The sequence below is a fragment of the Pogoniulus pusillus genome, chromosome 10 (assembly GCF_015220805.1).
Source record: "Pogoniulus pusillus isolate bPogPus1 chromosome 10, bPogPus1.pri, whole genome shotgun sequence".
NCBI lineage: Eukaryota > Metazoa > Chordata > Aves > Piciformes > Lybiidae > Pogoniulus > Pogoniulus pusillus.
In genome coordinates, this window is record NC_087273.1 from 31708359 (window position 1) to 31731722 (window position 23364).

Here is a 23364-nt window from a genome sequence, read left to right on the forward strand (position 1 = left end):
CCAAATCCATTATCTTTCTTTCGTTCCTTTTTTTTTTTCCTCCTTTTCCTCTCTTCCCTTCAACCCCTCCTTTCCTTAATCACTTCTTCGTCTTCTCCTCCTTCTTCGCGGTGGAGAGCTGAGCAAGCGGCGGCGATGAGACGGTAAATTCAGTCACTCCCCCCCTCTCAGGCTTTCTCCGAGATCAAAGAGTCTCAAAGCGCAACTTTCTCGCTCGCTCGCTGGCTGGCTTGTTTCAGGCTCGTGGATTTGTGTGGTGGTGGTGCTGCTGCTGTTGTTGTTGGGGTTTTTTTTTGTTTGGTTTGTTTGTTTGTTTATTGCGTTGATGATACTTTGTTCATTGTGCAAAAAAAGAGGTCGATCCAGTCTCTCCTTCTCCTCCCAGCACTTAGTCTAAGAGCAAGAAAGCAAATAACAAAAAGGAGTAAAGCCCCCATACATACATATACACCGGATGGGAAATGTCAGTCACTCCTCCACCTTCCAAACAGTCACAGATCAAACAGTGTCACCACCGGAGAGGACTACTTTTCTTTCTTGCTCTCCTTTTTTTTTCCTCCACAAATCGAAGCTTCTTCTGATACTAAATATCATGCAAACACTTTTTTTATCATGAATTTTTTTTTTTTGGCTGATCTTGATCTGCAACAGGAGAAAAAAAAAGAAAAAAAAAAAAACACCACCAAAAAAAAAACAACACACACACACAAAAATTTCCAAAACCAAGAAGAACCCCGGAGAGTGTGTGCAAAGAGGGAGGGGGGGGAGGCAGAAAAGACATTCACTGAGTGGGAGAGATTAACGTGAACTGTCCCCCCCCCTTAAACTCCTGGGAGAGAAAGAGACCCACTCTCCCTCTCTTCTCTTTTCACTGAAATATAACACACATTCGGATCCCAGGGCTCTCAGACAGTCTCAACTGATAGACAGACACATCGAGCTGCTTTTCCTGCTTCAGTTTGTTACTCCTCCTCCTCTTGCCCACGTCACCCTGACAATTACAAATAGGTCTCACACAAACCCATACCTGTCAATCTTTTTAATTGCTTTGTTTTCTTTTTTTTCCCTCCCTTTCCCAGAGCTAAACAATATGACAAAAAAAAAAAAAAAAGAAGTCTTAATACATCGCGGCATAAAAGATTCCTCATGTGAGACACGCGTTGAGGGGGTTGTTATTATAATCCACTTGCTAAAGTGCTGTGCAAAACGCATGTGCTGATTTAACTTCAGCAGAGGTCTTGTTCCAGCAAACTTTAAAAAAAAAAAAGAAAAAAAGAAAAAAGGGGGGGAAAAAGGAGATGATACCTCGCCGTGGCACACGTCTAACCGGCATTGAATTAAAAATTATTTGTGGGAGATTACAGTTCATCCTTACTTTAAAATACCAACAGACTGCAGAGCAAGAGCTGCAGCATACGAAACATGCTGCTAATAGATTTTGCACAGTGTGTGTCTGGGGATTTATATAACGTTAACTGCAAGAACAGACGGGTTCTCCCTTTCTTTTTGAAGTCAAGAAAGCAAATACAAACAAATCAGCTGATTCCTAGAAGAAAACACTGGGTACTGCATTTTGCTCTCTTTCGGGCAGAAGGGGATTTTTTTTCCCCTTTCAATTTTTAATACTGTATAATTAAGCAACGAGCTGTTTATACCGATAGGATGGAGTTAATTCTCGGAATTACACGTGAGCTCCTCCGACACCGGTGCAACATCTCTATTACATTACCTCCCTCCCTCCACGCAGTTGTACTGAGTTGGGATTGGCGGTTCTATCATAACATTTACTTTGGTCCCTTGACCCAGTTCTTACGCAGGTTCCCTCTGCAAAACTCAATGTACAGCTAGAACTGAGTTTGCTTTTTCTTGAGGGGAGGGGGGGAAAAAAATGTTTTCTGACAGGAACGTGGCGCGGGGGTAACCCCCGCGACCCGAACAACCCGGTAAGAAACCTATCAACCTTCCTCTCCTGGCAAGAGGGTGGCGGGAGCGCTGCCACCGGCAGACAGCACCCAGCTCAACCCTCCTAGCGGCGGAGGGCAGCGCCTCGCCTCTTTAACCCCGCGCCCCGGCCGCCCCTGCGGCCGCGCGCGCCCCAGCCCCCGCGCCGCCCCGCGCCCGCGCGCGCGGCGCTGGCTAACGGCTCGGGGTTGATTCGTACCACCTTGCGAGGAAGTGAACGTCTGGCGCGGAAGGGGCGGAGCCTCCGCCTGCAGGCAGCGGCTGCTCGGCGGCTGCTAATAACAACATGAGGAGATTAGCTGCAACTTCACTTCTCTAACCTTATAGATCTCGTAATTTAGCGTGCATTCCTCCTGCTTGTTTTTTTTCCTTTTTTTTTTTTTTTTGGTAGAACGAGAATCTCTTTTTGTAAACTAAAGAACGGCGCGAGGGAAGGGCGGGGGAGGGGAATCCGAGGCGTTTCTCTCTCCTGCTTTTTAAAATTCCTTAGTCAGAGGCAGCGTGCAAACTAAAACAACCTTTAGGAGAAAATCCAGCCTTCCGTACACCTGCCTTACTGACCCCGAGTCCAGTTGCTGTCCGCAGGCGTGGCGGCGGTGGCGGGCAGAGGCCGGCAGTGCCCGTGTGCGTATAGTAAGGCGGGTCAGGCACAGGCGGACGCAGCCACTGGCAGCCGGCTTACGGGACGGACGGCCGCGAAAGCGGGCCAAGTTTGCTTCTCGGCGGTAGAAGACGACTGGCTGCAGGGGATCATCTTGCCGCTGCTGCTGTGGTGTCGTTTCCGTGTGGTGAAGGGGCTGACTGGGAGGGGAGGACAGAGGCAGGCTGCATCGGGCTGCATAGGGCTTTATTTACATATACAAATATCTGCGTGCGGAGAGTTTCTCCTGCTGGCTCGGTGGCGGTGGGTCCTGCGAGCTGCCTGGTAAATCCCAAATTGGAGCTCTTCCAAGCTGGGGGGGGTGAGAGAGCACAGCCGAAGCAGGGCATGAATTTCAGTGCAAAAAGTGGCGCTCTGCTGAGCTCCCGGGCACCGAGGTGCTGGTGGCAACGGCGGCAGCCGTCCTGCGCCGCAGAGGGTCCCTCCTGGTCCTACTTCGGTGGCAGCCGGCCGCGGCCCATCCTGGACATGTCCTACTCCCGTCACTTTCTGGATTTCCAGGGCTCATCCATTCCCAGCTCCATGAAGAAGCTAGTAGTGACTAAGCTGAGCCAAAACTTCAGAGAAGCTGTTACCCTACAGCGGGACTCGCCCGTGCCGCTGCCGGGAGACGGAGACCTCCTTGTCAGGAACAGGTGAGCGCTCACCCGACCTTCTCGCGCCCTGGCCCTGCGGCGGCCCCCTCCAGCTTTCCTTGTGGCCTGCTCCCTCACTTTTGAGACCGGCTTCGAAGTTGTACCAGCTGCCATCTGGCGACTGATAATTTAATTTTATTGTTCATGTTGTTGTTTTGAACGGCTGATGCTGAAGTCCGGTCGCCCTGTCCACGTGTGTGGGAGTGACATTTCCTCCCGCTCTCTGGTGGAGGGGATGTGTGTGTGCGCGCTGCTGCTGGTGTACACTTGCCCTAAGGTGGAGAAACACCTCAGGGCTCCTGGCCCGAGGCGGGGAAAGTGACAAGTTTTAGTGAGCGCCGAGGAGGGAGTGATACGCCGGGGAGCACTTTCTAGTTTCTTCCCAGGTTTCTGCCGGGGCTCGTCACATGCGCATAGTCCCCCATCGTACTCAGCTGTCATGGGGACGCTGACGTGCCCCAGGCAGCCGCTCCTCTGCCACTCCACGCCTGCTACACCGCATGCCTGTGTTTCCCCCCCGCGCCCCGCCCCGACGTGACCCGCCTGCCACTAACCCTCTGCCAGCTGTGACTCACCGGGCAGGCAGAAGCCCGAGGCCCGCCGCCCTGCCATCCCCGTCCGCCGCGGCACCACCCCCGCCCCTGCGCGCCAAAAGCAGCCGGCTGGGAGGGGGCAGGGCGGCTGTACAGCAGCGTCCCGGCCGACCTCGGCCTCGCTTGGCCGGACGCGGGCCCGTATTTGTTAAAGGCTTTTAGAGTGGAGCCGGATCGAGCAGAGAGTGAGGAGGTGGCATTTTGCTTAAATGCATAATACGCCGTAAATCATGCGCTAACGCTGCGCGTCCGGCGCGGTGACCAGCTCACCGTGAAACGAAGACTCGGAGGACAAAACGTAACCCCCTCCCAGATAAACCTGCTTGTTCTCGACGGCTCCTTCCTGTACCCTGTCGTTCCTTAAGATAAAAGTGAGCCTTTTAAAGTTTAAAGATCTCTCTGCCCACGAGGGGAAGCTGAAACTCTGGAACTTTGGAGCAGACTCTGGCTGACACAGGAGAGAGCAGCACCCTCAGGTTATTGTCACGCAAGGAAATCGTAGATACACATAGTTTGACATGCTCTCCACTGGAGCTTAAAGATGTTAAGAAGTACGGGGTTGTCGAGAACAATGCTGGAAGTTCTGTTACGGCACTATGTGGCTGTGTGTTTCGTGTGTGTGTGTGCAGTCTCCAGTGCGTGACCACATGTAACACAGTAAAGAAGGGGTAAAGAGAAAGAAGTAAAGAGAAAGAAAAACAGGGATTCCTCCAGGAGCTGTTGGGAAAGCTTCTGTGGCACTTTAATCCAATGCTAACATCTCCCACTAGGATTTCAAAGACCGAAGTTCCCTCCAAACGTCATTGTGTTGCTGCATCCACTAATGACCATGAAACAGCCATCAGGCTGGAGTTAAATTCCTGTTCATGGAAGAGATAGAAAAGATTTGAGATAGAAGCAGCAAGTCTCTACTTGGGTAGTGGAAGGCAGAGTGACACCCTTGTTTCTCAACACCCCTCCACCTCCGCCCTTGCACTTGGGAGTCTTTCTTACCCCCACTTCCCCGTTCCTGTGAATTAAAAGAATGGTTTTTTTATATATAGAGAGAGAGAGCTTCCAATGTAACTCTTCCTTTCTCACTCTCCTCCCTTTCTTTGCTGGGTGGACTCCCTGGGTGCTAGGGGGATGTGCATATTTCACAGTAGCAGGGCTGAGGCACAGAGCTTCTACCAGACTGAAGACAGGAGCTGGTCCACAGATTCAGGCAGGTAGTTACTGGATTTTAACACATCAGCCTGTTACATGTTCCTGTACAGACACACACAGAAGTGGGGGTGGAGGGGAGGGAGAGGTGAGTGATGAAGTCTAGATTTAGAATTCATATGTTTTGTGGGGTTCTGTGGTATTTCTTCTCTATTTATTTTTATTTTCTGGAGAATATCACAAAAGACACAGGATCACATTACTGAAAAATATTATCTATGTATAAGCTGCAGCAAAGTGAGTTCTGAATGTTTCCCTCTTTCATGTCACTCTAGAGAAGCATTTTTCCATCCTGAAAGGAGTCGTCCCTGGCTCTATTTATTTTTTTTTAAGCCCTGTATACAACTATACATTTTCTAATAGGTAGAAACATACAGTTAAAACCGAAACAATAAAGGACTTGAGTTCCAGGAGTGCATTTTCAGAGTTGTTCATTTTAGTCCCAGTCACAGCCATGAATAGTATTAATTGCTCTCAGATTTTTATACAAAACAATCCTTATCCACCACAGTAAAATCTGGGTTCGGATTTAGGGGAATGTTGAATTAAAATGTGCTTCATTCCAGTATGGATAGATATATTTAAATAAGGTGGTTGGGGGAACTTTCCTCCTCTCTCCTTTAGAGAAGCCAGCAACCCTGATTTTTACTATTCTATACAGAAAAAAAAATCCATTCTTCATTTAAAAATTCTTCAAAACTGGAAATCTTTTTAAAGATGCTGGGGGGTTGTTTGTTTGTTTTTTTTACTTTGTTTCTGTGTAGGAGAGGAGGGAGGAGGGTAAAAGATGAACAAGAAAATTCCTTTACTAAGCCATTTTAGCTTCATATGTATGTTTGTCTTGTTTTCAGAGACAGAGGGGGCAAGGTTCCTCCATTTTATTGCAGGAGAAGGACCCAAGGCTATGAAGATTGGCAGTTTTTTTCAATTGGGGGATTTTCAAGATTTTCTTGAGGAAGTGGCACATTTAAATTTGCAAAATACCTGTAAAGATGTATTGGGTTGGAGGACGGGAACAAAGTTTATAGAAAAGGGACTAAGAGGAGCTGAGAAAGTTTTTTGAACCAAAGGACTAATTGAGTACAGTGGGAAAAGTGGGGGCCTATTCCCGATGAATATTTGTCTAAACAATGTTCTTTCTTGCATAGTACTGTTTTGGATGACTTTGTTTTGTCTATGTTTAAGGCTGTGCTGCTGGCTTTCAGTGTCTCATGCTTTGTTGTGGTTCGAAAAGCCTCTCGGAGTCGTCCTCCTGTTTTCTGTAATAAACAGTACGAGGGGTTTCAACTCTGCTGAGTATAAATAAGACGGGTGACTCAGGGCATGTAATTATTTTGAGAAAAGCCAATCTCGTAGGTTTTTGGTGGTTTTTTTTTTTTTCTCCCTCAGGTTTACATCTTGAAATGCGGAAGGAGCAAGCCTCTGTTAGAAACTGCTACATAGTACACTTTAACTAAGAAAGTAAAACACAACGATGTAAAATATTTTAACAAGGTCTTAAAATGTACAAACATCCCAAGAAGTTCCTACTCTGTCCTCTTTCTCGGTCTCAGAAGTTAGCAAACTGGTCTTCGACTTCTAAATTGTATTTATTCTTACTTTTAAAAGCAAAATAATGTTAAGAAGCTGCTGGCACATCTTACCGCCTCCTTTCTGTCAACTGGAATGACAAGGCAGATTAGACAATGTGTTTTAATCTAGACATTGTTTATGATTGTTTTAATGTGTGAGTCGAAACTATCTTTAAAAAAAAAAAAAAAAAGCCCAAACAAGTCCGTACAATGCGAACAGGAATTTTAAGTTGGCACACAATAAAAAAGGAGTTAAAAAATTAGGGTGGGGGAAGGGCTGGACTGCGGGCTGCATTGATTACTAATGATGAGGCCAGGAGCCCAGGGAGAACCATTTCCTGTGGCCCAACAGTTCCGCAGAGGCGATCAGGGAGCGGGTGCGTGTCTGCGGGTGCGTGTGTCTGCACACACAGGTCTCTGCGTGTCTGCATGTGGCTGCACACATAGGTCTGTGCGTGTGCCTGCACATGCAGGTCCGTGCGTGTCTGTGTGTGCCTGCACACACAGGCCTCTGCGAGCGTGTGTTCGGGGGCGCGGGGCAGTGGACACAGCTTTGTCTGCTCCAGCTCTTGGCAGCCGGTGGGCAGACCTGCTCGAGCGAACGGTAACCCGGCCTCCTCGCATCCCTTGCCCGGCGCCCGGGCGCCGCAGTCCCGTGGGAAGCTCCACACCTTGCCCGGCGCGGGCGAGGTAGCTGAGTGCCGCTAACTTGTGCGCCGAGCTCCCTGTAGTCGCACGCACAAGTTGTGATGCTGCCCAGGCTGGGTAGGGTTTGCTTCCTTCTCGTGTCCAGAAGCAAAAAGCAACGGTGCGTGTGCTGGAGTGCTATTCGGCAGGCGGCTGGCCCGCTGCATGGCTTGCCCTTTCCCCGCAGGCAAAATCGTTGTCCTCGGAGGATTATTTACCTGCATTTTTGCTCTTCCCGCTGCAGTGCAGCGCCTGAGATGAAGGAAACTCCTGAAGAAAGACGACAGGGACTTGGTGTTACATCTCTGCCTTGCCCCCCCCCCCCCCCTTCCCCCGAACGTGCATTGCCCAGCCAAGGGCACGGCTCTCCTGCACCGCAGAGAGAAGATACGTGCTGGTGTCGTGAGGAGGAGGCTCAGCCCTGCGGGGGATGAGGACCTGCGTTTGGTTGGGGCCGGGGGCTGGTGCGGGGGTAGAGGGAGCGCCTAGGGGGCTGGCCTGACAGCTGCCGAGACACCCCTCAGCTGGGCGACGGGGAGAGACCACGGAGGGGGCCATCGCAGCTCCCGTCGTCTCGCCCCTGCTCCCTTCCACAGAATTAGAGGTGTAAAAGCGAGAGTAGGCTAGCGCTAGGCTAGCGCAGCGTTGGTACGCGTCGTCTTGGTGCTCTCAGCCCTGCCGCCTTCTGCCCGAGGGCCACGGTTTGCCTCGGAAGCTGCTGCTCCGCTACTGATTTTTATACATCTTTTAGCAGTAGTGTGCGTGAGTTACCTTAAAGGAGGATTGCAGGGGATTGTTTGTATGCACAGGAATTTTTTGAGTAGTGAATTAAAGGCAGAATCAAAAAGTCAGTTTCACCTATTTTATGCCTGTATAAGTTTATATGTATGTCTTTTCCTGTGTAAGACATCACTTGGTGAAAGTTTGAGGCACCCCGCGCTGTAAAGACTTGAAGAAAATCGAAAGGGTAGAGCAGTTTTCTTAGTTCTACCTGGTCTGTGTGCAAGCAGTTTAAAACTACACATACATATGATTTGAGCCCATTGCTAACTGCAGCAAAGTGCACCATTTACTTCTGCAGCTTTTTCATGATATCAGGTACACCTTTCAAATTTGCGCTTCCACATCTAGTACGAGTTTTGATGTTCTCTGTTGCATGTGCTTCTTTTTTACATTTTCTGATTAATATTCTCCAGACTCTCTTCCCTGTTCTTTGTAGAGATATTATTTTGAGGGGGTTGGGTTTTTTTTGTGTGTGTGTGTGTTTTGTTTTGTTTTTTAAGTACTAAAAAATACTATTTGTGTTTAAGATAGATCATAGCTTTCTTTTATGCATTATTTCCTAGTGCTTAAGTTGTGAGAATTTATCTTTTAATGAAAAAAAAAGTATCCGTTTTCACCTGTTATAGGTCAGAGGGACTTGATACTCAATCTTACAATTTTAGTCCTGTGCAAGGTTGTTTTGATGTGTGGCAAGTAATTTATATAAAGAAAAATATTTTAACGTTGACATTAGCTACATCAAAAGGCAAATTTGCTGTAGTGACTCCATCAATTAAAAAGTACTTGCCTAGAGTAACGTGACCTTGCAAATGACATCGATAGTTAATATGATCATTAGTCATTAACGGTACTATTATATTCAAAAATGTAAATTTGTTGCCAGAGTCCACTTATTTACCCCTCTGCATGTTTAATTCTTCAGTATTTTCACATCTTATATAAAGTAGTCAATAAGTTTTCAGCCCTTAATCTTGTACAGAATCTTTATTAGTTTGCTCAGTTTGGTCAAATGGACCCAAGGAAAATGTAAGTTGGGTTCTGGTTTGTTCTTTAATTTTTAGCAACATTATTTCTAGAGTAACAGCATGTAAACTACAAAGGTCAGATGGAGGTAGTCTCTGGATTGTATTAATTATTCAGATATACCAATAGAAAAAAGTCTTACTGCACGAATTTAACTTGAAGGTTTCTCGTATGGCAAAGGAAAGTGAGGAATAAATCTTATTTTTGTTTTCTTCTAGATTTGTCGGCATTAATGCATCTGACATAAACTACTCAGCTGGTCGATATGACTCATCAGTTAAACCCCCATTTGATGTAGGTTTTGAAGGTGTTGGTGATGTGGTAGCGTTAGGACTCAGCGCTAGTGCTGATTATACAGTGGGTCAAGCTGTGGCCTACGTGAAAGCAGGTTCCTTTGCTGAATACACAGTTGTGCCTGCCAAACAAGCAGTTCCTCTACCCTCTGTGAAACCCGAGTTTCTTACTTTAATGGTAAGTGGTGCTACTGCATATATTAGTTTGAAAGAGTTGGGAGAGCTGTCTGAAGGCAAGAAGGTTCTGGTGACAGCGGCGGCTGGAGGAACGGGACAGTTTGCTGTGCAGCTTGCAAAGAAGGCAAAATGCCATGTAATTGGAACCTGCTCCAGTGATGAAAAGGGTGGTTTTCTGAAATCCATTGGCTGTGACCGTACTATCAACTATAAAACTGAAAATGTTGAATCTGTTCTTAGAAAGGACTACCCTGAAGGTGTGGATGTAGTGTATGAATCTGTTGGGGGAAAGATGTTTGACTTGGCTCTTAACTCCTTGGCTACCAAAGGGCGCCTGATAATTATTGGGTTTATCACTGGCTACCAAAACTCCACTGGCCTCTCGCCCGTTAAAGCAGAGCTATTGCCAGCAAAACTATTGAAGAAGTCTGCCAGTGTCCGGGGTTTCTTCTTGAACCATTATTTGTCTGAATATAAAAACGCTCTGAAGCACTTGCTCGAGATGTATGGAAAAGGAGACCTGGTTTGTGAGGTGGATTTTGGAGACATGTCTCCAGAGGGCAAGTTCATTGGCTTGGAGTCTGTATTCCGTGCTGTAGATTACATGTACATGGGAAAAAACATTGGAAAAATTGTAGTTGAATTACCTCACTCTGTCAACAGTAAGCTGTAAAAACAGAACAATGACATAAATCAGAAGAGAAAATGGGCACTTTATGTTGCAGAATTATTAGAAACAATTACTTTTTTTTTAAGCTTAGTAACAGATACTATATTAAGAAACAGTATCAAGGTGTTAATAAGTTTTGTGTTTTGTTTCTTTTTGTAAAACTGTTTAATTTGGTGTCTGTAACACAGACTTACTGGTCCTATGTTTGATTCTGTTGCTTAGGCTAGCATAAGACAAGAACATTATTCTTGACAGAATAAGTCTTGATGCAGAGGCAGATTTAGTCTGTCAGACTGGCTTGATAAAACTTTATATATAGTTCAACTCAGAAAAAAAAATCAGCAAGTTTGATTCCCTGATTTTAAAATAAGACTAAGTAAAAGAGTTGTTTCTTATAGTTTCTCTACTAATAATTCGAATTTTCTAGAAAAAATGCATTCTGTTGTTTTTTTGGTCATGATAATCATAATTCAGTTGCATCATGGTTCATAGTAATATATTCTTTGAGTGGTTACATAGGGAAATTCATCCTCCAATTCTGACATGACAGTAACATGAAGAAAAGCAACCTGACTTTGTTGTAATATAAAATTGCAACTTTGCAAATTTCCTAAATCTTTAACTACAGGTTAAAGAGTCATCTCATTTTCTTACCTTTTCATGTGCTTGCTGTCCAGTCTCCCTTTTAGTCAGTATAACAAGGTTATGGGAGGGAAGTTTTTAGCCACGTTCATGTGTGTTCAAGTCCTGTGTATTTTTTTAAGATTTAATAAAGTTGAAAAAGATATTTAAATATTTCTGGCATTTATTCATATCAATATGGTTCTTGCTGGCTAACTTCTTTGCAGATGATCTCTGTATTGTAGAGTTCCTTGACTGATGATTCTTGATGTGCCTTCCCATAATCAGGCTGCTACTCCAACTTTACCAAACATTTCTTCTGCAGAAGCCCTTTTGCAAACAGCCAGACTATTTTAAATCTACAGGCATAGCACTTCATACATGTGCTGATGCTCAGTCATAGATTATCTAGTAGTTAGACTTTTGTAAAGTTCTGAAAATTCTTCCTTGCTTAATAGATACTGATGCATACAGTGGAAACTCCAGCTATGAGTGTGATAGTTTCTGTAATAAAATACTTGCTCTACATATTTTTTTCCACAGCAAACTTTTAAGATCTTAAAGGTCAATTTTGCCACATCTTTTGAAATTATATACATTTCCCTGTTGTTGGAGAGATGGACATTTCCTAAAATCATACACTTAATAAGTGTAATGATAGACTGATAATGTCTAGGGGTTGCAGGAAAAAATCCAGGGTAAAGTTAATTTTGGAGCATTATTTAGGACTGACTACACAGAATTTTGAAAACTACTATAGGCTTTTTCTCAGTCCTACAGGGAGTAGAAAAAGTATTTTGAATTTTGATTTAGGATATTTCTTCTGGTGTCTGTTTTAGTGCACGTCATCAACATCCTGAAAATTGTGTGGATCAAAGAACTGTCCCTTTTGTAGGCCATGAGTGACTATTTGGTTTAGTCCCAATTGGAACATTTGGGGGAAAGTCAGAACGGCTTGAGCATTTTATAACCATTTCTTTTACTCCAACTGAGCATCAAACCACTGCGATTGTCATTTTCACCAAGATCTGGTTTAGAAACGTATTTCCTCTTTCCCGTGTTGTGTTACCAGCTATTGTGATGTTCTGCATGTTTTGCATAATTATAAAGTTATAATTGCCTTCCAACTGGTTAATAGAAAGATGCAAACACTGAAGTACCGGACAAGAACAGAACATACAAAGTTCTCACTGATTTATTCCTAGGCACATGATTTCTTTTCTTGTTCAGAGAAAAGGTGTACCCTTGGTCAATAGCATGTCTTGAAAAAAAAAAAACCAAACCAACAAAAGCAAACAAAACCTGTTTGGGATGTACTAGGGCAAAATAAAATAATGCAATTGGTTGCTTATGTGATAGGCGCAGAAGAGTTACATGGGTGACATTTTTTCAGATTAAGTTACTGCAGTCCTGCCAAAACTATCCAAACGGCCCAGTTTTCAGTGTTGTTGATAACTACCATCCAATAGATTTAGATGTTTCCAAAGCAGTGAATTCCAAGTGTTTATCTCATAAAAATTTCTTGTAACCAGATTCTGTTTGGACACACAGCATTCTGCTTTCTGTTTAATGCTGCTTCATATACAGTATTGAGTAGCGCAAATGCTGCAGGCTCTTACAGTGATCAAAACAGGGGAAGAGAGGAACTGTTGGAAGGTTAACATATATATATTCAGATATGACATTTTGCTGTTTTTAATTTTGGCTTCAGGCTTATTATTTAGCACTTTCATGCTGATAACAGCGTTAATAAAAAGCTTGGATTTGTTAGATGCAGAATTTGTATGGCCAGCACACTGATTTTGTAGCCCTTTTGGTGTTTGGTTCGGATGTGACCCTTGGGCCTGTCCTTTCCATCAAATGCCTGTATTAAGCTAAAGGATATACATGATTGCTCTTCCACAAGTGATTCCAGAATGAAAACATCATTTTTGTTTTTAAGACAACTTCTATCAGTTAGATTGCTCAAAGAGCATTCTCAACGGGAGGAGAGTGAGAGGTATTTCTGAAGCAGGCAAAGAAAGCTTTTCTGCCCAGATTCATCGTAATTTTTGGCGTGCAGGGGGGATAAAAGCCAACTTCCCTGCTTCATTTTAAAGTGTATTCTGCAAACTTACAGTTACAAGAGCAGGACTGACTTTGAATAAGTAAGCTATGATGGATTTAAATAATGTTTAAATATTAGGTGGATAGGAAAATGTATATGGCATGCACACACTGAGAGGTTTAAATGATGATAGGACATTGAACGTACAAGGAAAAGAAATACTGTAGAGTCACAGCAAGGGATTAATAACAATACACTTAATATGCTTGCGAAAAAGGTGTATTAAAAGCTGTGTGCACAGTGGGGACTTAAATGATTAAAAATAATAATACATTTTGCCTGGGAAAGTACTAAGTATACTATATGTAGAGAGCAGGGATTTAAATAATAATACTATTAATAATAGCAGCTCATCGAGATGTGGTTGCTAGCACTACATCCTAATTTTACCTTTCTAAATGCATTTGCTACAGAGAATTCTGGCATTGTTTGCTGAGGCTAACAGCAGAATTTCCCTTTCCTACACACATATGCTTCCATGGAAAAACAACAAAGAACTAGATGAAGAGCTGGCTTTTTTCCTGAGTCTGTCACATGTGTGCATACGCACGCGCACACGGACACACACGTACTCACTCGCTCCTGGCCTGCAACCCTCAGCACATTTTACAGATACGCTTCCTACTTAATTGCTGCACTGGAATCTCCTAATACCTTTTTGAATTAAGTTAGATTTCTACCAAGCCATAGTTTGCTATGCACTCATGTGTGTGCATATGTGTGTGTGTGTGTGTATACACAATATATATTTAGTAAGTATGAAAGAACTGCTGCGTCATGTAAATACGAGTAATTACAGTCTCTCAAGGAAAAGTTTGCAGTAGTATTTGGAGATACTATATATATTCCTACTTCTGTGTGAGGAGTTAAGAAATTTCTCTGCTGAATAGCTGTTAGTATCTATTTTACAAGATTTACTCATTTTCAGGTACCTAATGTAGCTGCTAGCATGCATGCACGACAATACAATTTATATGGTAAATGGAACCAAATAATGGCTTCACTGAATGTTATGGCTGCACTGAAGGGAAATGTCACGGTAAATAGCTGCCAAATTATGGATCATGCCGAAGTGTCACAACTGCACTAAAGACAAATAGCACTAGAGGCTATTGCCACTGTGACGCTTTTGAGTTATGAAGAAGAGGAGCAGCCTGATGTGAGCCTCTTTGTGTCCTCATTATAGCAAAGGGTTACTGGTGCAGTGTACAAGAAAACCCTAGTCCTACGTGGTGGCTAGTTATTAATCTGTTCTTTTCGAATATAACAGCTGTAGCAAGCCAGAAAATCTTTTCCTTGCTTTATGAATACATATACACATGCACAAACAAAGGAAAACCTGCAGGTTTTATGAATGTAAATGTGTACGGGAAATGACTGGTAATGGAAAAATGTTGTAATAAAATAATCTAATCAAAGAATATTATTAAATTTAACATCATATGTGTCTGAAAGCTTTAGTTGCTTCTTATGCAGATAGATGTGTGAAATATAAGCAATAATGCACTTTCTCTCTTTGTAAAGACTTGAGTAGTAAGGACATTACCAACTAAATTGCTTCTTCTAAACTGAAGTGTGTCCCGGTTTCTTTCATTTTAATGGGAGGGTAATAAAGATGAAAGACTAACATTTTAACTGATGGATCCCTTAAGCTACAGAATCGAAATTTATTATGTTTTGAGGGAATATGCTAAATCCTGAAATGTGGAAAGAAGCTGGGAAATCCCAGGTAAAAATAAAAGCAGAGTAGTATTCTTTGTATGTTTGTTTTTCTAATATGACATGCTTTTATGAATGGAAACCTATACACTGCTCTTATTTAAGAGGACAAAAACAATGGTCTCTCTTTGGGGCAAAAAAAATGGGGAGGGAGGAGAGGAAGTTATATAGAGGTGAAAAAAAAAAAGGAATTTGAAAATGGAGAACCATTGCTCAGCAAGTGGTCTTTTCTTGCTAGGATTACTTTTCAAACCCTGCCTGCAGTGTTCAGAGAAGTGAGTTTGATGCTCTGCACACTATTGTACATACCACAAACGTACCATCCATAATACAGCACAATTGTCAGTCGCTGTTTTACAGAGGGGCCAGGGCTGAACAATCATGGTGGATAAATTACTTTTCTATTCTACAGCAAGTGGCCTTCCTACCATGTGAAGCTTAAGGTCATTGGCAGGGCAGCAAGAGGGAAGCTTATATATTAGTTAACTGTAATGCACTAATAACATTCAGATAGAGGAACTATACCTATTAATTACAGTTAGGTTTATTCTTCGAGATGGGGAGTGCTGACTTGAAGAGTTACTGTGCTGAGATATGTATATGTATTTTGCTTTCTTGCTATGATGTTTCTATAAGTAGTTGGTGTTCTACTTTCTTTAATGTCTGCATTTTAGCCTTCAATATTCATCATTGCATGAATCCAGATTTCAGAAATAATAAAAGTATTCTAAGATTTCCAAACTATAGCAACACATTCTCCTTACAGTTTTTACAGTGCAGTCTAAAGGGAGGAGGGGAAGAAAAAACTGTCAACAATTAGGTAGAACATCCTTGAGTGGCAATTAGCAAGCCCAGAATTTATTTTGTGTACAATGCAGTGGCAAGTAGCTGCTTCTTATTAAGTGAAAATCCTGTATTATGTACTTCAGGAACATTCCAACTAATGAGTATGTAATGTCCTTAGTATAACACAGAACTTCTTTTTGTGTTCACAACCACAAGATGCTGGACACTTGACAAATGATATCATTTAAGACAGATGCCTGCCTTAGGGACCTGTTTTTTGGCTTCCTGTTTCTGGTTTTTATTTCAATAACATTTGTAATTGCCACAGGATCTGTACCTGTGTAGTGCTTTAACCCTTTCGTGTATATCCTCTTGCATTAACTCTTTGGGTAGGTACTTGAGAATCTTTGCATTTTTTTCCCTCCCCAGCTGGCATGTTCTTCTTGCCTCTCCCAAGCACAAATATATGCTGACCCTTACTAGACCAGATGAAATGGTAACATTAGAAGGAGTAAATACTTGCTACACTAGCTGTGTTTTACTAGTGCAGAGGTACATGTAGAACAAGGCCAAGGCAAAAATAAAACATTATTTGGTATGGCTTCTTGTTTCTCCAGAGAGGGTACATGGTCTAGGCACAAATACCTTGATCTTAATTATACTTTTGAATGTGTATTTGCTACCCTTAAACTCATTCTTTACTTAGGTTATAGGGCAGGAAAAATTTTTACCTCACTGCAATCGGTGCTGGTTTTACGTGGCATTTTGGTGATGCAGATTCTACACATGTTGCAAGTTTATGCTGTGCCTCCAGCAGGGCCTGCCCCAAATAAAGCCTGTATCACAAGGACACTAATAGTTTACAGCTTCAGAGGTGCTCAGGCAGACTGCAAGAAACCATCCAGCAATCCAGACCAGGCCAGAGGTTTTGGTGGTGGTTTGTAAAATGTTCTCTCTCTGGCTTTTTTGTAGGTCTTGCAAAAAAAAAACCAAAACCAAACAGCACCAACCAACCAACCAACCAACCAAAAAAACCCCACGTTACAAACAGGCTGTGTATAAGAAGCTTACATGGTTCTGCATAGAGGGGTTTTATTGGGAAACTTTATTAACTCCTGCTCAGTGCTGTGGCAACAAATAAGAGCTTGGAAAGAGCATGACTCCTTGGCACCTATTCTGCTGGTGAGACTTATCAACTTGTCAGAAGCACTTAGCTCTCCTGGATTTGCAGTACTTTCTGATGTCATTTTGAAGCAAAAACTTTACATTCAAGCCCTCTGTCACAGAATATGTAGTCTCACTGCACCTGCACTCTTAAGCCATGTTTATCCTGTGAAGCGTCAAACCTTATCTTTCTTCAGAACTGGAGCTGAGGGCTCTGAAAACCTCAAGAAATGCCTTGCTTTACTGCAAAGTAAAGCAGGATCAGGCATCACATCGTACAAACATACCCTCCAGGCTTTCTGTAACAGAAGGAGGAGGAAGTCTTTATCTCCTATCACAAGAGGGAGGTCAAAAGGACCAAGCAAGTGCCAGACTAAGTCACTTCTGCCGTTCTAGAGTTCATTTTCAGAGGAAGTAGGCAGGCACACAAATCTCATTACGTGTTACGAGGATCTGTGCACAGACTTCTTGTGTGCTGTCTTAAAACTGTACCCCTAAGGGGCTAAGTCACAAAGAGACTAGAAGGAAAGGAAATTTGTATATATTTCTGGAGGCAGTAAGACATGACATGCTGTGCGGTTCTGGCTGATTACAACATGCCTCAGGTGAGCCGGGAGGCATAAGGCCATGAGCCAAGCGATAGCAACCACCCAAGAAAGAAAATTCCACAGACCTGGGTTGCTCGGCGTGTCTGAACTTTGTTCACGTCGGCGTGACATTGTCGGCACGATTGTTTCTGGCAGCCTATCAGAAAGTTTTATTTGTATCCAGAGTTTTGCAAACCATTTCATAACATTAAACAAAGATAATGCTGGAAACGTCTGGTTTATTTGCCCCTTGACACTTATGTGTAATCCCTCATTGAAGCCCTAATGAGGGGTTCTCCTCGGGTTGTGGTGCTTTCAAAATAACCCCTGCATACGAGCAGTGTAACGTACCTTCCTTGGGGTGTGGCAGGAGTAGCCAGAAGGAAGCAGAGAAAGTGTGTTATTTTTCCTGTGTTCTCAGTAATCTAGATGCAGAGTCAGTTATTGGATGATATGACTTCTTAGTGAGCTGGGAAACCTCAATCTGCTATCACAAGTGCCTACAAATAAGCGAGGTATTGAGTCAGCTTCCTCTCCTGGGAATGTAAATGAGGAACAAGAATAGCACTCTAGAAACAGTGTAAAAAACGTCTCTGAGGAGAACCTGGCTCTTACTGCTCTCTGTGTGTGTATGTGTTCATGTTGCTGGAAAATGCCTAACTTCAAATCACAGTGAAATTTCCCAAGGCCTCCAGATAACTCCCAAAGTCTTGGGAAATTTGGTATGCTTTGCCATTGCTGACGTCGTAGAGACTATGGTGGCAACAGCAGCAGCTTCGCGAGTTCTGAGCTCCTTGATGATGAGTGGTGGTAAAGCAAACCTTGCTCAAGAGAAACTGCTGAAAATGCAACCCCCCAGCTTTCAGTTATTATTCTTCTCTGAATTAATTCAAGTGTGAAGGATAGATGAATGTCCATCCTAGTTTAAAAAACAGCTAAATACTCATTTTTTTTCCACATAGCTGAAACTGTAGCAGTTGAGAACAGTTCAGGAGTGGTTCATGTAGTATGAGCCAGAATCCTATAAGGTGAATGGAGGGCTGTGGAAAAAACATGCAGTAGAGAAAAAGGTTGTGTTTATCAGGGGCAAAAAATAAAAAAGGTGGTGGTGGTGTGTTCAGGTAACTGGAGGAAAGCCAGAGTTTGTGCTCCTCCTCCTCGGAAAAGTTAAATATGCTGCAAAAGGCACTTCTTCCCCCCCACTTAAATCAGATGCAGTTTTAAACTTAATAGCAGTACTTCACAAATACCAGTGGGTTTGCTTTCTAGATCTTCTTCCACCTTCATGGCATTAAACAGTTACAGACAAATGAAAGGTGGGAAGGTGAAGGCAATGATTTCTTTGCTTCCAAAAACATAGTTGCAATGTCACCTGTCTTATACAAATGGCAATGATACTTCTTGAAGCTTTCAGTAAATAAAATGTTGATACTGCCTTTATGATGGCTTGAAGGGGAAGAGATGCCATCATTCAGGCTTAGATTTCATTGGGACTGCCCATCTTAATTTTGCTGGAGTACAACTGGCTTCCAGGCTTATCCAGACAATGGAAAAGCTTCTCTGTCTTTGAAAACTAGCCTTAGTGTATTGGAGGAAATAGAGAAGGGTACTTTTACAGTGCTTTCTTGTCTGTCACACAGTAAGTGGAAAGGTTGAGTAGCCCCCAGTTCTGACACTTGTACATCAGGCAGGATGCCTGAAGGTCCAAATGATTTTAAAGAAAGCAAGCATATCTGCACTAAGAACCTGTCTTGTTCCAAAAAGATACAGTCTCAGGACACTGTGAGTACATTAGTCTTTTTGTTCAACTCTGTGTTTAAAAACAACCCAAACCAGCCACCCTAACACTCAGTCTCATCCCCTGCTCCAGGGCTGCCCTGGTTCTCTCCCTGGCAGGCTGGTTTGCTCTGAAGCACACTGGCTCTCCATGCCTTGTATATTTTAATGCCGACACTGATCTTCAATCAGCATTGCCCTGGCCTTCCAGTGAAAATATGCCAAAATGTCACAGGTTTCCAAATGAAATGCAAATACTGAACTTTGTGAAATTTACTGATAGTATTTTACTCCTTTACTGCATCTGAGCTGTACCAATGAGACACAACGGAAACATGGGTTTAAGATTCCTGACAGCAAAGGTAAAGCTCTTTTGCACTTGCCACTCCACAGATGTCTCAGCTGGATGGTCTGTAACACTTCCTGAGAAGAATACGAGTCCTCTGCTTGCTCACTCACTCAGCATAATGAAAAGAAGCGATGAAATACTCAGAGTCAGGTCAGCCTACCTTTTGTTGTATGTAACTGTTATTACATAGATGTCACAGCAGCAGGTGCAAAATAAATATCTGGATAATGGAAACCATTTGCTTTGCCTTTAGCCACAGGCATCAGGTCTGATTTACTGGTGGCTGGCAGGTAGAGAGCAAGGGAGGGCCAGGTCTCTATAGCCAGTCTTGCCTTTACACGCTCAGAGATGGGAAAAGATAGCCACAGTGGAAGCTGCTTTGGAGGAGACTGTCTTATTTTTCTCCCATGCCCTCCTCCCCATGCTCCCTACTCTTCTGACAGAGCAGGGAGATTTAGCAGAGCCATGAATCTATGCTTATGTGCTGCCCTTTCATCATTTGGACCTCAGTGGATGTACACAATCTGGAGCAGTCTTTGCTCAAGGCAAACAAAGTAAAGGAGGAGAGTGACATTTCAGTCTTTCATTGTGGAGTCACTCAGGTCACTTGCTGAAATTATAGACACCAGCTTCAGCAATGTTAACAGCCAACTTCAGATTATTAACCATCCTTCGGAGAGCAGTACATTTATGGTGCCAGCGTGCAGAGAATTCCTCCAAATTACAGGGTGTCCTAACACAGACGGTCAAACCACATGGACCTCTAGATGCAGTAAGCTGTGTAATTAAATCTGTTTTCTCATTTGTACTTTCCTAGCAACACTCAAAATACTCTCTCGACCACTGGATGCTGCTCTTTGCATCAGGCTATGAAAGCAGATAAGTGATAAGGATGCCTTAACAATAGCTCATTAAGAAGGCCTCAAACATTTTCTTTTATTGCATTATTTATGTTTTGGCTGATTATAAAGTACTATTTCCAGGGCAGAGTGCACTCCAGAAGCCTGTTGGCCTGTAGGTGGTTTAATTTGATCAGATTTAGAAGGGGAAGGTTACAGAAATTGCTTTTACCTGCTGCCTTCCTTAAAAACTTGGGTTTTTTTTTCTTCCCCTCAGACCATACACTGTCAATACCACTGAGGATCCACCAAACTTTGTTAGCTCTTTCAAATATTTCTGGGAAAGGCTGTGACCATTTTTTCCCTAAGGCTTCTTCACTGCATCCCTTGTAGGATCCATTTTTTATATAATGGCCTTCTGCATATAAGCAAACAAATGTGAAGAGGACCTAAACATTTAGATTTCTGTGAAGATATCATAAAGCTGATTTCACACAAGAGAGTCCCTATTTAAAAAAATCACCACCACCCCCAAAATACATATAATGGTCATGAATTCTTATTCTTATTCCCATTCCTTAAACTGTCTAGCACTGCATTAATTAGTCATTCCTCATATTCTTTCTTTATTCTTCTACAGCGTCATCCTCACTGTGCAACTCTGCTGCATTTTGTTACATGAACAGATCCAAGAATGAATTTTGGCATTGACCATGGAATATTCACTCAATTTCAAATGTAAGTAGAAGAACTGAAAATAATTATCTGGAAACTACAAGTGCTGAGAATTCCTTGTTTGTTATAGTGTAACTCCTATCTCTTTGGCTTATCTTTCTGTTGCTTCTTTGCTGTAAGCGTAACACTAAAGACTATTAAAGCTAAAAAAGAGAAAAATAAAAGCACCCTCAAACCTACCAAAGCTGGAAGAGCAGAGGGGATAAAAACTAGCAGACATTCCAAGGAGAACATGGGAGAATTTTGATTGAAAGTAGAGTCTATACCATGTAAGGAGTGGATGTCAGGTCTGCTCCTTGGTATGGAGAATAACAAGAGTTCATGGACTGTGAATGTATCTCCATGTCTGCATGTAAGAATTAACTGAGAGACCAGACAACAGGCAAAAATAACTACTTCTCATATTATTTTAAGCTCTGAAAGTGTGCAGTAAATACACTGAATGTGGAGAAGAATGATATCTTGATACTAAATGAGAAAACATTAAGTAGTTAAAGTGCAAATACTTTCATTAAGCTAAAAAACAAAGAAACATGGGGAGGCCAAAAGATTTCTGATATTCAATATCATAGGATTAGTTTGACTATATATAGCCTATTCACTGCCTTTCTGAATTACAGATCACTGAGATCTCCATCCAGGAATGCAAGGTACTGGTATTCATCTTGTCAATGATACATACTCACAGGGCTATTTCTCTAATTGATGGCTTCATCGTTCAATTCAAGATGCATAAGGATAGCTATTGTTATCTAACACTAACTATCATATGTACCTATTGTTCCACACTGCTCTCCTTGTCAATAACATCCAAGATACACTATCTAAATCTTAAAGATAGCAAAAGCATGGCATATTGTTTGTTGACTCCACACATGGCGTTATTAAACATTTGTAAGCAACCTGCACATCTCCTCACTGACATCTTTAGGTATTCAATTAAAATTGGACAAGAGAGGACACCAATACAAATAAATAGTGAAGTGAGGGCTTTGCAGGGAATTGTTTAAATATTCTAATTCAGGTGCTTGCTAGCAGGCACTCAGTTGAAATCAGGACAGTGACGCGAGTGTGCGAATGAAGTGTGCATTAAAAGAAAGGAGGCAGATTGCTTTATGGTGGAGTCATGGCAGAGGTTTGACAAGAAATGCTTCTCCCAATACGGCTAAGCAGGGAAGGAGAACCCTATTATATGGATGAGTGGGGCCGACAATGGCATCTTGTCATTCTAACTTGTATAAGTAAGCAAGCTTAATTGCTCCTTGTCTTTTCAAGATGACTTTCCACCAACAATCTCATTATCACACACATATGTTTATTGCACATATCCAAGTCCCTTCAAGCAGACCTGAATGCAATGAGGGGAGCAGCAATATTATGTTATCCAGTAACACCATTTCTTTCCTTTTTATTTTTTCTTTTTCCCCCCCTTTTTAACCAGGCAGATGTGACCTGCCTTCTCCTTCTGCAACTAACAGGGTGACCAAAGGCAGTGGAATGTACACCAGGACTGGAAAGAATAAAACCAGAGGAAAAGCAAGCTGTCAAGAGAACAGTGTAGTGAAGAGGAAAAATGTAAACGTGACTTCTATTTACCAAGATTAATATGTAAAGTTAACATGTTTGTCATGGAATATATTAATATGTATGTTTTCCCATTATGTAGATCTTCTTTTATATTCCTTATTAGAAAGAGATATAAATCACAATGATGGGGCAAGAATGCCACTTAAAAATTAGGTGATGCCCAGCCAACATAATACAACCACTACGGTGTCATTTCTGATTTAGAAGTGGTGAGATCAGTGTAATTGCCGCTGGGAAGAAATTATAATGGCTGTTAATGATAAATAAAATGACAAGGAGGAGGATCCTCCTTCACATATAATTTCAAGGAAAACTCAACTGTTGACTTCCTTAAACACTTGGTGCCACTCACTGATGAAGAGGAAACAAGCAGGTTTTGTGTAGCTGCGTAGCCACAAGAACTTCACTGTCATTGCTCAAGCCCAGGCATAAATGCTATGTGTCTAGCCTGATTTCACCACACTGTTTTCACTCTAGGGAGATGTAGTAATGAAGCTCACATGAAGTGAATTTTAACTTAAAATCAACATTGTCCTAACAGAAAGCAGTGTAGCTAGCAAATGCAAAGGTGAAGAGGAGGCCAAGGGGATACCTTATTGCTCTCTACAACTGCTTGAGGGGAGGATAGAGCAAAGAGGAGGTCAACTTCTTCATGACAAGCAACAGGACTAGAGGAGATGTCTACAAGCTGTGCCAGGAGAAGTTGAGCCTGGGTATCAGGAAATACTTCTTCACTGAAAGGGTTTTCAAACACTGAAGTGGTCTGCCCAGGGCAGTCACCATCCCTGAAGGAGTTCAAGCAGCCTGTGGACCTGATGCTTAGGGATATGATTTGG

The 23364-nt window shown here is 42.7% G+C and overlaps 1 protein-coding gene across 7 annotated transcripts; it reads left to right on the plus strand.

The window, feature by feature from the left end:
* The first annotated feature begins 1873 nt into the window (after positions 1–1873).
* On the plus strand, positions 1874–22841 carry PTGR3 (prostaglandin reductase 3). 7 transcript variants are annotated; one of them, XR_010303757.1, is made up of 5 exons: positions 3169–3258; positions 19412–19517; positions 20847–20944; positions 21562–21591; positions 22383–22841. XR_010303757.1 is itself a non-coding variant. In XM_064150133.1 (3 exons), exons 2-3 carry the CDS (start codon positions 3146–3148, stop codon positions 10259–10261), a joined length of 1038 nt encoding a protein of 345 aa, XP_064006203.1. In that variant the 5' UTR covers positions 1874–1943; positions 3125–3145; the 3' UTR covers positions 10262–14427. The 7 variants fall into 7 exon arrangements, 4 of the variants coding, with proteins under 4 accessions (XP_064006203.1, XP_064006200.1, XP_064006201.1 ...); XR_010303758.1 differs by having other exon boundaries at positions 22387–22841; XR_010303759.1 differs by lacking the exon at positions 21562–21591.
* The last annotated feature ends 523 nt before the right edge of the window (positions 22842–23364 follow it).

Excerpts from the sequence above, each read along its gene's own strand:
- PTGR3 (XM_064150130.1), top strand. The coding sequence starts at position 2,951 with ATGAATTTCAGTGCAAAAAGTGGCGCTCTGCTGAGCTCCCGGGCACCG. Across the intron at positions 3,259-9,336 it reads GACCTCCTTGTCAGGAACAG|ATTTGTCGGCATTAATGCAT; the intron begins GTGAGCGCTCAC and ends GTTTTCTTCTAG.